Source organism: Myxocyprinus asiaticus, chromosome 34 (assembly GCF_019703515.2).
Source record: "Myxocyprinus asiaticus isolate MX2 ecotype Aquarium Trade chromosome 34, UBuf_Myxa_2, whole genome shotgun sequence".
Taxonomy (NCBI): domain Eukaryota; kingdom Metazoa; phylum Chordata; class Actinopteri; order Cypriniformes; family Catostomidae; genus Myxocyprinus; species Myxocyprinus asiaticus.
In genome coordinates, this window is record NC_059377.1 from 31,788,242 (window position 1) to 31,802,419 (window position 14,178).

At 35.3% G+C, this 14,178-nt stretch overlaps 1 protein-coding gene across 1 annotated transcript; it reads right to left on the bottom strand.

Annotated features, from left to right (window-relative positions):
* Positions 1–7,544: 7,544 nt before the first annotated feature.
* fam221a (family with sequence similarity 221 member A) lies at positions 7,545–14,143 on the bottom strand. The gene is made up of 6 exons (XM_051671197.1): positions 13,779–14,143; positions 11,114–11,287; positions 10,829–11,019; positions 10,498–10,704; positions 9,862–9,948; positions 7,545–8,574 (listed from the first exon to the last, which is right to left on the bottom strand). Exons 1-6 carry the CDS (start codon positions 13,841–13,843, stop codon positions 8,504–8,506), a joined length of 795 nt encoding a protein of 264 aa, XP_051527157.1. The 5' UTR covers positions 13,844–14,143; the 3' UTR covers positions 7,545–8,503.
* Positions 14,144–14,178: the final 35 nt, after the last annotated feature.

Below are 14,178 nucleotides of genomic sequence, written 5' to 3' on the forward strand. Positions count from 1 at the left end.
CAGTTCTGTAGCATAAGATCTACAAAATTCAGCGGCAAAGCTGTCTGGCCCCAGAGCCTTGCCTGTAGGCAAGGCCTTAATTACCTCACCAAGCTCCTCCAAGGTTATCTCAGAATCAAGAGAATTTATTTGCACAACCAACAGTTTAGGAAGTTCTAATGGTTCCACAAAGTTTCTAATATCCTCTTCAGTAGATGAAGACATGGAACTATAAAGATCAAGATAGAATTCTTTAAAAGCATTATTAGTATCAGTGGCCGAGGTAAATATTTCACCATCAGCAGATTTCACAGAGGGAATGATAGAAAAAACTATCTCTGTTTTATATATCTAGCCAGAAGCTTCCCTGCTTTGTCTTCTGACTCAAAGTAACACTGTCTTGCCCTGAATAGCCAAAACTCCACCTTCCGTGACAAAATAGTATTATATCTGTATTTCAAACAGGTAAATTCTCTGAGGCCATTTGATGACATTCGTGCTTCAGCTCTGCCGTGGCACTTTTAATATTCCCTTCCAATTCCACAAGTTCTTGTGCTTTGGATTTTTTGGTGAATGCGGCATAATGTATGATCCGGGCCCTAAGAACTGCCTTAAGTGCCTCCTAAGCCACGCCCACAGTGGATACTGAGGACCAGTTTGTCTCCAGATAGACACTGATTTCAGCCTTTTGCATTTGTTGGAATTCAGGATTTTGCAAGAGGGATTCATTAAAGTGCCAACTACATGATTTCCTTTTCTTCATATGTGGCAACACCTCTAAACACACCAGGGCATGATCTGAGACTAAAATGTTTCCAATTGAGCAATCAACAACAGATGAAATGAGGGACTTAGATATATATATATATATATATATATAAATCTATTTTAGAGTAAATCTTATGGACTGAAAAATAAATGTATAGTCCCTACCAGATGGGTTCAAAAGTCTCCAAATATCTGTAAGATCAAGATTTTTACACATCTTGTGAAGCATCAATGTTGCTTAAGGGGGCTTGCACACTTTAGCTTCACTATGATCAAGGACTGAGTCCATCAAAAGATTAAAGTCTCCTCCCAATATTATATCATGAGGGGTGCCAGCGGCTTGCAACATCCCTTCAAGATCTATAAAAAAGCCCTGATCATCAACATTAGGTGCAAATATATTAGCCAAATTAAGACTTTGTCCCTGAATTTCAGCTAAAACAATAATGACTCTTCCTAATTTAGACATTTGAATTGTAGATGTTTACTTATCAGTGTAATGACTCCCCTGCTCTTACTCGAGCCAGCACTATATAAAAAAAATGCCCACCCCATATCTTTCCAAATGTTTCAGCTTCCTGTGTAGAAAGGTGCATTTCTTGAAGAAACACTATATCATATTTCTTACGCTTAAGAAGAGAGAAACCCCCACTTCTTGAAATATATTGCATAAAAAAGTAGGGGGTGCATATTTTTCTAATCTATTTCTGCTCTCTTCTGCTCCTCCCTAAACAGCGGTCAGTCACGGCACCATGGTGACTTCAGGAGCAGTATGCATCAGTTGCTTTAGAGACTTCAGAAAGGTTTCCATGGCAAGGCGGGAACCGGCAGAACAGTCAACATAAACTTTAATGACATAAACTCAACTTAAAACAACATAAAACATAGACATGCACACACACCCAGTGGCCGCATGTGGCTCTTTCTCTCTAGAACTGGTGCTTCCGGCTCATCTTTATCCCCCTCCCAGCTGATTAGCCCAATTCAGGGCCAGGCGTGTGTCCTCACAGCCCGGCCCCGCCCTCCTCCTCATCACACAAGGAGATTAGACTCTTAAGCAAATGGTACATTTTGAAGTTTTCCTTCTTTTCTTGTATTTTTTATTGGTCTCCACTGCCGGGGAATTTGTTAAGTAATTTCATTGTGTATTGGTTTTAGATTAAGGTGGTCAAGATCCAGAAAGGCATAATTAGTAGTGTAGACTGATTTTTGAAGAAGAAGAAGAAGAAGAAGAAGAAGCAGCAGCAACAGCAGCAGCAGCCTGGTCAGGATAATCTGGTTTGCTGGTTTTAATAATCCTGGTTCAATACAAGTTAAGATCATTCGACAGCATTTGTGTCATAATTCTGATTACCCCAAAAATTTATTTAAACTTGTCCCTCCTATTCTTCAAAAAAAGCACAAATCTGGGTTACAGTGAGGCACTTACAATGGAAGTGAACGGGGCCAGTCCGTGAATGTTAAAATACGCACTGTTGCAAAAGTATAGCCACTAGATGTGAAATGTATGCATTTCACATCTAGTGGCTATAGTGGATAAAATGGCTTACTAACCTTTCCTGTGTAAAGTTATATTTCATTTTACAACTTTGTTGCCATGATGACATAATGTTGTAAACCCTAAATTGACTGTAAAAATTACAATTTAAACAACTTTATAGCTCAAATAATACAAGTTTTAACAGAAGAAAGAATCGAAGTGCTTTAACAAAATTATAAGCTTCACATTTCTGCCTTTAAACCCTGCAAAAAATTGGCCCCATTCAATTCCATTGTAAGTGCCTCACTGTAACCTCGATTTTTCTTTTTTTACATAAAAGAAGGGACGAGTTGAAATAATTTTCATTATGCCATCAATGCTGTCAATTGAGCTTAACTTGTATTGAACTCTGAATATTCTTTTAATCTTTATATGCATACTTTTGGTCTTTAGTGACCCAAAGTGACCCTGTACCTCATACATTTCCCCACACCTCTTTAGTATTCCTTAATCTTTCTCTTATAAATAGTGGAACACAAAACATTTTTTGCTAAAACTGCACAAAAGTATTTTTTAATTATTTATTTTTTGCACTTCCATAAATTAGAGTTTTATGATTATTTCATATCTATATAAGTTTACTTTCACAGGATATCAATTTCTTTGTTTAATACAAGAGAAATTAGTACTTTATTCATATAAATAAATACTACTTGATTTTCTGTGCAACAATGGTGATTTATCAGTATCCCAAATGCGTGCACACATACATATTATACAAACTATTTAATACTCTGTTATTTCAGTGATTGACTTGATTTACATTTGACATTGCTATTTGATGAAGAAACAATGTGGAAGTAAACTATAGCAAGTGTAACACATTAACAGTATGATTTGACTATTGTCATTTGGGTGTACTATTTAGACTTTTCAGACTCAATAAGTGCCTGAGAAAATGCTTTTGTGTAGCTTATGTGTATCATATGTGTTATGTATAATGTGTTTGACAGTCTGTTACGTCTCATGAAATTTAAGTGTAAAAGTAATGAATCCTGTTCTAGATTTGTTGCATTATCTCTTTGATATATGAAAAATAAAACATCAAAATATATTTTATTCTATAATTTTTAAATTGTTTTTAAAATAGTTTGAAAATTAGACCAGCTGAAGACCAGCTTGGCCTGGCTAGGAGAGCAGCTTGACCATCTTAATCCATCTAATACCAGCAAACCATTTTAGGCTTGTTTAAGCTGTTTTTAAACTAGTCATAGGAGTTGATATCAACACATACACACATGCCCCCTCATCAAACCATCAAACACTCACACTGAATCGATATGTCACCTTTCACATCAGGCATCATCCTTCCGCTAGCTTACTCCTGTGTTCTGTCTCTTTGGACACAGGTGTGCGCTTGTAGATTGTTTGTATGAAAGAAACACCCCAAGCTTCCCTTAGACACCTGCTCAGGTCACAAAGGCAGCAAAGTGTGTTTCATAGAAAAATAAAGCCACCAGAATAATTTTAGTCATGGCAGTTCGTGATCTCTGCTCTAGCAAACCTCAGTTATTCATAAAACATGGCAAGTTTCCGTATGGCACCTTCATATAGCTCTCTTAATCACTTCAAATACTTGCTCATTTTAGCTTAGAATTTAAATTCATGCACCGTAGCAAGGACGAGAATTAATCTGATTTCAGTGTGAATCGTTTATTGGCACAGATTTGCTGAATCTAATCAGATTAATTAAACATTTACACCATCTCCTTTATATGAAAATGTTGTCCTAATTCAACTCCATCATTCAAAAACCCCTACTGGATGGTAATTTTATATTTTGTTAATAAACTGCTAGTTCTCCTTTTTCTTGAGACACATATTTAATGAGTTCAGAATGACTGTTCCATTTTTCTTTTCTAAAATTAAATAAGTATATGGAGAGAGGAAGACAAAGCAAGATTTTAATTATTGTAGATTTTGTTCTTGAGATTAATTTCTAATGAGTTTAAAATGACCACTTTATTATTTTTAAATGAAAGAAGTTTATGGATAGAAGAGGAAAAAGTGAGATTTTGATTATTTAAAGTTTATTACATTACCACAGTGCTGTATGTTTGTATTTGTATTTGTGTGTGTGTGTGTGTGTGTGTGTGTGCGCGTGCATGGGCCTATTTAATTAAGCAATGTTCCAGCCAACAAATCACTTCTAGTAGGAGCACATTTTGATTAGCAAAATCGCAGAACTCTGATTAGAAAACTGATATACTTAAATTCAATTAGTTATTTAAATGCATGCTGCCAAAAGGCCACAGAGCTATTGTCTACCTAAAACTAAATGATACAATTAAAGGAATTTTTCTTTATATATATATCAGGACTTAAAATTCATGACTTATTAGTAAGCTTGTACTCCATTTTTATGAATCAGTTATTCTTAATCTATAAGGGGGAACTGAATCAATGAAAGGGAGTAAGAAATTAAGTCTTTAATAATAAAAGCTTTACAAGTACATCTCCTTAACAAATATAGATCTTTATTTAACCTCCTTCCCAAAAAGACATCAGGTGTGCAAGGAAAGAGAACACACCTACTAATGATATAAATACAAATGTAGATAAATATATTTAAAAGAATATTTCAAGTTCAATACAAGTTAAGCTCAATCAGCAGCATTTGTGGCATTGTGTTGATTACCACAAAATTTAATTTTGACTTGTCCCTCCTTTTCTTAAAAAAAAAAAAAAAAAGCAAAAATCTGGGTGTGAGGCACTTACAATGGAAGTGAATGGGAGCCAATCTGTAAATGTTAAAATACTCACTGTTTCAAAAGTATAGCCACAAGACATAAACAATATGCGTGTTAACATGGTATAAGTATGATCAAATCACTTACTAATCTTTTCTGTGTAAAGTTATAGACAATTTTACAAACCCTAAAACCACCATAAAATTGATGATTTAAACAACTTTACAGCTCAAATAATACACAAGTTTTAATAGAAGAATTATTGTAAGTGCTTTTATAAAATTATAAGCTTCACATTTCTGCCTTTAAACCCTCCAAAAATTGGCCTTGATTTTTGCTTTTTTTTAAGAAAATGAGACACAACTTTTTGGTGGTAATCAACATTATGCCACTAATGCTGTCCATTGAGCTTAACTTGTATTGAACCCGGAATATTCCTTTAATCATTCTAATGATAATGAGTGAATACATTATTAAAAAAAAATGGTTCTTTGTCTTTTAATGTAGCTTTGTAGGTTCCAGTACAGGAGTAGGAACCATAAACCCGAACACAAAGAACTATTTAAGAAAAAAGGGAATCTTTTGGTAGTTAGTTCTTTTGATAGTTCTAAATCAAACTATTAATATCATTAAAGAGCCTTTAAGGAACCTTTCATTTAGTTTAGTTTTTTTTTTTATGTCTGTCACTATGCTTCCCTTTGACCAACTGTAATGAACACCTGCCAATCAATGAACATAGACCCACTTCATCGCAAGTATTTCCTTGCTCCTGCTTTCAGTCTTTAACTGACTCTTCTATGCAACTACAGATTTGGAGCTGAGGGATTTGGAGGAGGGGGACAAAAAAGACAGAATGGATTAAAGATCTGGAGAGGTAGAGAGGAGCGCAGTGTATAATATAATATGATCTAAATGAGGCTTAATATAAATAGAGGACCAGGCAAAGAGCGGCAGTACAAAAGAGATTTCTAAATAAACCAGTGAGGTATTCTGAGAGTGTTGGTGGCGATGAAAAATCCACCAATGAGCCACGAGTATTATAAGTGTGGTAATGAGAACAGTGTGTGTTTGGTCTCTTTTCTATAGTCTACGTCACTTAAAGAAAAGTCTCTCAGGTCACACACACGCATTTGCACATTTCATGAGATAGACAGATGTTCTTAAGAGCAATTGAGATGCATATCAGAACAGAGGAAGAGAGTATGAACATTTTAAAAGGAAGTCGTAACAAATCCAATCTAATGGAATCTTGAAGAGCTTAGCATGAGTCATAAAACACTCACAAATACAAACACAGAACACATTCAAATATAATTTCAGATACAAGTCACACCCTCAGACACAGGGGAAGACAGAGCTAGCCATGCCTAGTACATACAGTACAGCAAACCATTCTAGTGGAGCTGTACCAAAGATTAGGGATGAAATAGTTTCTTCTTTCTTTCTGCTCCTTGAGAAGAAAATGATTAAACGCTAGCCACTGAGCTCACCGAGTTCACAGAGCACATGACACTTTGTGTCTCATTGATAGAGTACAATCAATCTTTTAATTACATACTTTAATTGCTATTGTTGTTCTGAACATACCCAAGTAGAGCAATTTAAAGTGATTCACTGAATACAAAGCCATAATCTCAGTCATGTCAATTCTAGTGTGAACTGAAGCAGGTATATATGTCACTACTGACCTCTATTGGTTGAAAGTTAATACTGTGTGAGATATAATAACATTTTAATTCATAAATAGGTATTTGACATGTCATTTTAAACAGTGACTATTGTCCTGCAATGTGGCATGCTATACTTCATCTACAACTATTTAAAACTAAATTTGTTCTAATTAATTTATAATTATTATACATTACATTTTTATGATCTCATATTAAATTTATAGTTCACCCAAAAATGATAATACTTTCATAATTTACTCACCCTCATGCTGTCTTACATTTGCAGACTTAATTTTTTGCAGAACACAAACAAAGACATTTTGAAGGCCCTATGATGTGTTTTTGTCCATTCAATACAAGTCAATGGGGTCCAAAGCTTTCAAGCTCCAAAAAGGACATAAATGCAGCATAAAAGTAATCCATACAATCTGAGTGGTTAAATCCATGTCTTCTGAAGCTATACAATTGGTTTTAGTTCACTATGCCAGGTCCTCAATCCTGGTATCATTACACATCAATAAGACATTGCATTTTTGATTTTCTAGTGTTTACCATCAACCTTTTGGCCACCACAGTTCATTTTAAACGTATCCCCAAACAAGATCTATGACTTTCATTTTAACTCGCATCTACATTTTAATAATTGCCCAGCTGGGTGTGGAGGAAGTGTGTAAACGAGCTTCTCTCATGAACGCGCCATGTGTCCAGATGTTACGATTTATAGTGAATAAGGAATATTTTGGTTTGTTTCTTACCCAAATTAATCATATCGCTTCAAAAGACATGGATTAAAACACTCGAGTCATATGGATAACTTTTATGCAGCCTTTATGTGCTTTGTGGAGCTTGAAAGTTTTGGAACCCACCAACTTACATTGCATGGACAAAAACACCTCATACATCCTGCAAAATATCTTTGTTTGTGTTCCGCAGAAGAAAGAAAGTCTTACGAGTTTGAGACGGCATGAGGTTAAGTAAATGATAAGAGAATTATAATTTTTGGGTGAACTATCTCTTTAATTGGAGGACTATATAGAATATTTAAACTTGACAAAATGCATTGTTACCTTGCAGGACCATTTAAGTGAACTGCAAAAAAGCTCAAAGGTGATTCCACATTTTCACAGAGTATGTAAAATATACACATCCCTTACACATTCATATACATTTTAACCATACATTTTAACCTAAAATCTGAAAAAAAAGAAAAAAAAGGGAACTGTCAACAACTTAAATACATAATAGCATAGTTTTAATAAGTAAATAAACTAGAGCTATTGTTTTATAAGCAACATTTGAATTTTTTTTTTCTCTCCCCTTTTCTCCCCAATTTGGAACGCCCAATTCCCAATACGCTCTAAGTCTTCGTGGTGGCATAGTGACTCGCCTCAATCCAGGTGGCGGAGGATGAATCTCAGTTGCCTCTGCGTTATCACGTGGCTCGTTGAGTGCGTTACCGCAGACACGTAGCACGTGTGGAGGCTCATGCTATGCTCCGCAGCATCCACGCACAACTCACCACGTGCCCCACTGAAAGCGAGAACCACACATTATAGCGACCACGAGGAGGTTACCCCATGTGACTGTATCCTCCCTAGCAACCGGGCCAATTTGGTTGCTTAGGAAACCTGGCTGGAGTCACTCAGCATGCCCTGGATTCGAACTCGTGACTCCAGGGGTGGTAGTCAGCATCAGTATTCGAGCTACCCAAGCCCCTGCGACATTTGATTTTTAAAAGACTGGCAATTTAAAGTAAGCATGTGAGCACTGCGGAATTAACATCTAATGTATAGCACTATTAGAACTACCAAGAGTAATATACAGCATTCACTTAAACTTTAATGAACATTAAATTGCTAGAAGATTGGATTCTTTGTTTTCATCTCCTTGGTTACATTTTCTGTTTTGCCTCTTTCCTCTTTATGTGCTGTGGGATTAGAGTTATCAAAGATTACACATTTGACCAACATTAGACCGGCAAATTCAGACTCTGGTTAGAACTCACTGGGATGAAGTATGACTTCATCAGAACAAAATGAAACACTTTCTCTATAGTGTCTTTGAGAAATGGTATTGGAACTTACTCTGTCTTTCCTTTCAATTACTCTTCCTTGTTAGCAAAGCAGAAGGGATAAATATTTTATTCAGTAATTTTATAAAAGATTTATGTTTCTCAAAAAGCTTAAAATGTCAATGCCATCGTAAATGATGGTCGTTAAAGGGTTAGTTCACTCAAAAATGAAAATTCTCTTATAGTTTACATTTACATTTATTCATTTGGCAGACGCTTTTATCCAAAGCGACTTACAAAAGAGGAAAAACATAAGCAAATCATCTTAAGGAGACAGTGATACAAAAAAGTGCCATATTACAAAGTTTCACTTGCATCAGAATAGTATTTAAAACAGATTAAAGTGCAACAAGAATTATTATTTTTTCTTTTTTCTTTTTTTTTTTTAATAAGTGAATTACTCACCTTCATGCCATCCCAGATGTGTATGACATTCTTTCTTCTGCAGAACGCAAATGAAGATTTTTAGAAGAAAAAAATCTCTGCTCTGTAGGTCCTCACAATGCAAGTGAATGGTGACCAAACTTTAGAAGCTCCAAAAAGGACATAAAGCAGCATAAAAGCAACTTTTAGACTCCAGTGGTTAAATCCATATCTTCTGAAGCGATATGATAAGTGTTGGTAAGAAACAGATCAATGTTTAAGTCCTTTTTCACTATCACATTCTTCTTCTGTTATTTTTGGTGATTTGCATTCTTTGTGCATATCGCCACCTACTGGGCAGGGAGGAGAATTTATAGTAAAACAAGACTTAAATATTGATCAGTTTCTCACCCACACCTATCATATCGCTTCTGAAGATATACGTAGATTTAACGACTGAAGTCTTATGGATTACTTTTATGCTGCCTATATGTGCTTTTTGGAGCTTTACATTTTTGGTACCCATTCATTTGCATTGAAAGGACCTACAGAGCTGAAATATTCCTCTAAAATTCTTTGTTTGTGTTCAGCAGAAGAAAGAAAGTCATACAAATCTGGGATGGCATTAAAGTGAGTAAATGACGAGAGAATTTTCATTTTTGGGTGAACTATTCCTTTAATAAATAGTACATATTTTCCATATACAATTTTAATAATTAATTTTGCAGAGAACATTGACCACTATAAAATTATCACTTTAAATATTATAGATGGCCTCACTTGTAGTCTCGGTGAGTGGTGTATTTGCTCTCTCAAACACGTGAGCTAGGTCCTGGTCAGATTTCAGGGTATTAGATGACAGAGGTCCTGTGTAAGGGAAAAAATGGATAGAAAGGCATGCATGCAATAGAGTCATCATATTTCCTAAAATGAAGCAATCTGAACATGATGTACAATTTGTATGTCGACTTATAAATATTAGGCACATTGCTTTACACTTAAAAGTTTAGTACTTCACAGCGTTTATAGATTTAGTTCCTGAATCGTGAAACAGCAACCTGCAATGTTTAAGAATTAGTTCTCAGCAAAAAATAAATAAATAAATAAATAAATATGTGTATACCCATAATGTAATAACCAGCTGGCAAGAGACAGAACACAAGCACAGCAATTTAGGAAACATACACTGCCCAGATGAGCAGTTAGTTATAGTGATGCTATGGAAAAAATGCCGTAAGTGACCAATCAGAATCAAGTATTCCAGAGAGCTGTGTAAAAAATTAAGATAAGTGTAATGTTGACTCTAAAGCAGGTGCTGTACTAATGCAAACATACTGTTGTTGTGGTGTTATTCTATGATGTCCCAGCAACAGGTGACATGTAGCCTCTTGTGCGTGCAGTTCAGATGTACATTACCTATGCCACTGGGATCCAGTCTTAGGTAGCCGTCTGCCAGCGAGCTGAACCCAGTCAGGCCTCCCATGGCTGCATAAGGAACATCTGTGCCCACTGGACAACCCCGTGCCATGCGCTCTTCCCTGGTTTCAACCAGCGTCACATGGGCATATCCAGGTTGACCACATCCACAGGTGAATGGACTTCGATAGCCAGTGCAGTGAGTGCCTGCAGGTAGACACATGGAAACAAACAATGTTAAGCTTAATAGAGGCTTATTTTATTTGTGCTTTAGGTGCAACAAGATTAACTATATTTACTTGACCAGGCTAATAGGTGATGCAAAACTCACATTTCTTGCATCGGTGCTCTTTAGCTTCACTGTGCTCACTGGTTGTGTGCTTGCATTGGCAGCGCACAGGCTTAGAGCCGTTGATATGAATGTATTGATAGGATACGCACTGACAACCTCTAACCCTACAAGGCAAGAGTATAGGCCTTTCCTTCTGCAATTCCTCAAAGTCTGTGCAGTGCTGTTTATACCTGAGAATGAAATAGAAACATATAAAAATAATCTATTTCTACATATGTACATGTCTGTACTTGTTTATGTATGTGTAGGAGTGTGTATGCAAACCTGTGTGTACAAAAGCAAGGTGTCTCTGGTCCAATGAGTTTGCAGTCTATCTGTCCAGGGACGCCAAAACTGACATAAAGTCGGTTCTGAATTCTTCCTGGCACCACTGTCTCCTTGTATTTTATGTATTCATCCTCTGAAAACAGCCTACCTCCATCATCTTCCCCTACAATCCTTTTCAAAGCATTCAATGATAGAGAATTACAACATCTTTGCTAAGGGTAGCTCAGGGTTGTTTTTTTTTGTTTGTTTGTTTGTTTGTTTTAAAGAGGACAGCAAAAAACAAAAACAAAAATGTATTTCTAAGAAAAAAGGGTTGTTGTAATTCAGTATACTCTGTAAAGCTGCTTTGAAACAATATTAATTGTGAAAAGCACTATAAAAATGTATAGGAAATTAAACTGAAATTGCTGCTCTTTGGCTTTAACATCTAACATTACTCTAAAAGAAAAAAGAAGGCACACAGTCTGTTAACTTAAAGGGTTAGTTCACCCAAAAATTAAAATTCTCTTATCATTTTCTCACCCTCATGCCATACCTGATGTGCATAACTTTCTTTCTTCTGTTGAACACAAACGAAGATTTTTAGAAGAATATCTGAGCTCTGTAGGTCCATACAATGCAAGTGAATGATGGCCAGAACTTTGAAGGTCCATAAAACACATAAAGACTATATAAAAGTAATCCAAACAAATCCAGTGGTTAAATACATATCTTCAGAAGAAATATGATAGGTGTGGGTGAGAAACAGATCAATATTTTTTACTATATATCTCCACTTTCACATTCTTCTTCTTTTATTTTTGCCGATTCACATTCTTTGTGCATATCTCCACCTACTGGGCAGGGAGGAGAATTTATAATAAAAAATAAGTACTTAAATATTAGTGATGGGAAGATCGGATCATTTTACTGACTTGGATCTTTGAATCTCTTTCAGTAAAATTAACAAATGTTTATTCAATTCATTTCATTAATTTGTCACGTGACAGCCTCACAGGCTCTACAGAAAACAGAATTGATTAGTTCACCTCAGTTTCTCGGGTATTTATCACGTGACCGGTAAGCTCAGCATATTAAGCAATTAGTTCATGAAAGACAATTACTGGTCTTTCCATAATTTTTCTCTTTAAAGCTCACACTTCATTCTGTTGCAGTTGTTTGCATTGTGATCAAAACATGTAGTGTGACAATAAATTACATTTTAAAATCACAAGAATTAATTAATTAATTATTGATTAATTATTTGTATGTATTTAATGCAGGAAGCATTTACAAGAATTGTCTGCCAAGTGTAAAATTAAAGTGAAATGGTCTTAGATGATTATCAGTATATTCAAAGGGAAATTCTGTAAGGCATACTTGATTTGGGTCTACAGTTCACAATAAGGATTAATGACATCAATCATACAACAAGGGGATGCATCATGAGGGGAAAAGAAATTACGGTTGATTCAAAATCAATTAAATAGTCAAGTAAATAATATGGGGTTTTCGAATAGCTTTTGTCTATGATATTTTCTGAAGGAAAGATAAAACTTGTAAATCCATTATACACAGTTTAGGACTGGGCTTGGATTTAAGGCATCTTGCTTAATGAATGTGATTTTCCCCATCATACTGATAACGTTTAAAGCTTCAACTAACACTTTATTATCAGATTAAATGTTATGGAGAAGAACCATCATTACAGAAATATTCACAATGTTATAAACTGCAAGAAATAAAGATCCTAAAATACAACACCGGAAATGCTTTGTGAAACTGCAAGGACAAAAATAAAACCTAATAACTAACCGCTTGAATTTAAGGAAGGTTGGGAGTACGAAATAAATTAATTTTCCAACTTTGAGCTTATGTAGCAGTCACTTGTTAAATGAACGGAAGACTCAGTTCTGAAGACCCATTCGTGAGGTGAACTAATAATTTCTGTTTCCTGTACAGATCCTATGCAGCTGTCCCATCTACCGCTGAAACTTCTCGTTCATCCGAGTCATATAAAAGATTAGTTCAAAATGAACGACCCATCACTATTAAATATTTATCTGTTTCTCACCCACACCTATCATATTTCTTCTGAAGACACGGATTAAACCACTGGAGTTTTATGAATTAATTTTATGCTGCATTTATGTGCTGCATTTATGTGCCACCATTCACTTGCATTGTATGGACCTACAGAGCTGAAATATTCTTCCAAAAATGTTCAACAGAAGAAAGAAAGTCATACACATCTGGGATGTTATGAGGGTGAGTAAATGATGAGAGAATTTTCATTTTTGGGTGAACTATTCCTTTAATAAATAGTAAATATTTTCCATATACAATTGTAATAATTAATTTTGCTTGAGAACATTGACCACTATAAAAGCCATTAATTTCATTTGGCAAACAATATGTCTTTGTAAAATCACGTTAGCTATTTCTTTCACAGTGGTCTCTTGCCAGGGGACCATAATTTATGGGGATCCTTGGTATCAAAAAGTTTGAAAACCCCTCGAGTAGCTGACCAACTTATACCATGGGAAGCATGAACAATTGGGCTTTTGCTTAAACTTTTTACCAAACAAACAGAAATTAAACAGATATATATATATATATATATATATATATATATATATATATATATATATATATATATATATATTACCTAAAATCAACCCACCTTCTGTATTCTAAATAGGCATCCACTGCATTGCTTGCATGTTTGTCAGAGTGTGTCGTTTCCATTCCTCAGTGACTGTAACACTATTTTTGTTGTCTTGTCTGTTTTGCCTTTTGTTAAAAACTACAGTGAGGCTGCACGAGCTTGTTTACGTGAAGCATTGTGTCTGTGTTTCTAAGCAACGGCGCTTCTAGCAAAGATGATTCGTCAGTTAATGGGGCCTTTATTTAAAGATTTTTTTCTGTAGTAGACTAATAAAAGTTTAATATGAATGGTCTCTCAGATGCTCTCACGCAACCATTTAACTGGAGTCCTTATCTTTCAATCTCAGTTAAGATTTGTGGACTACATTTCCCATGCTGCCCATGCTTTTAGGGTAACACGTGACTACGTAACATGA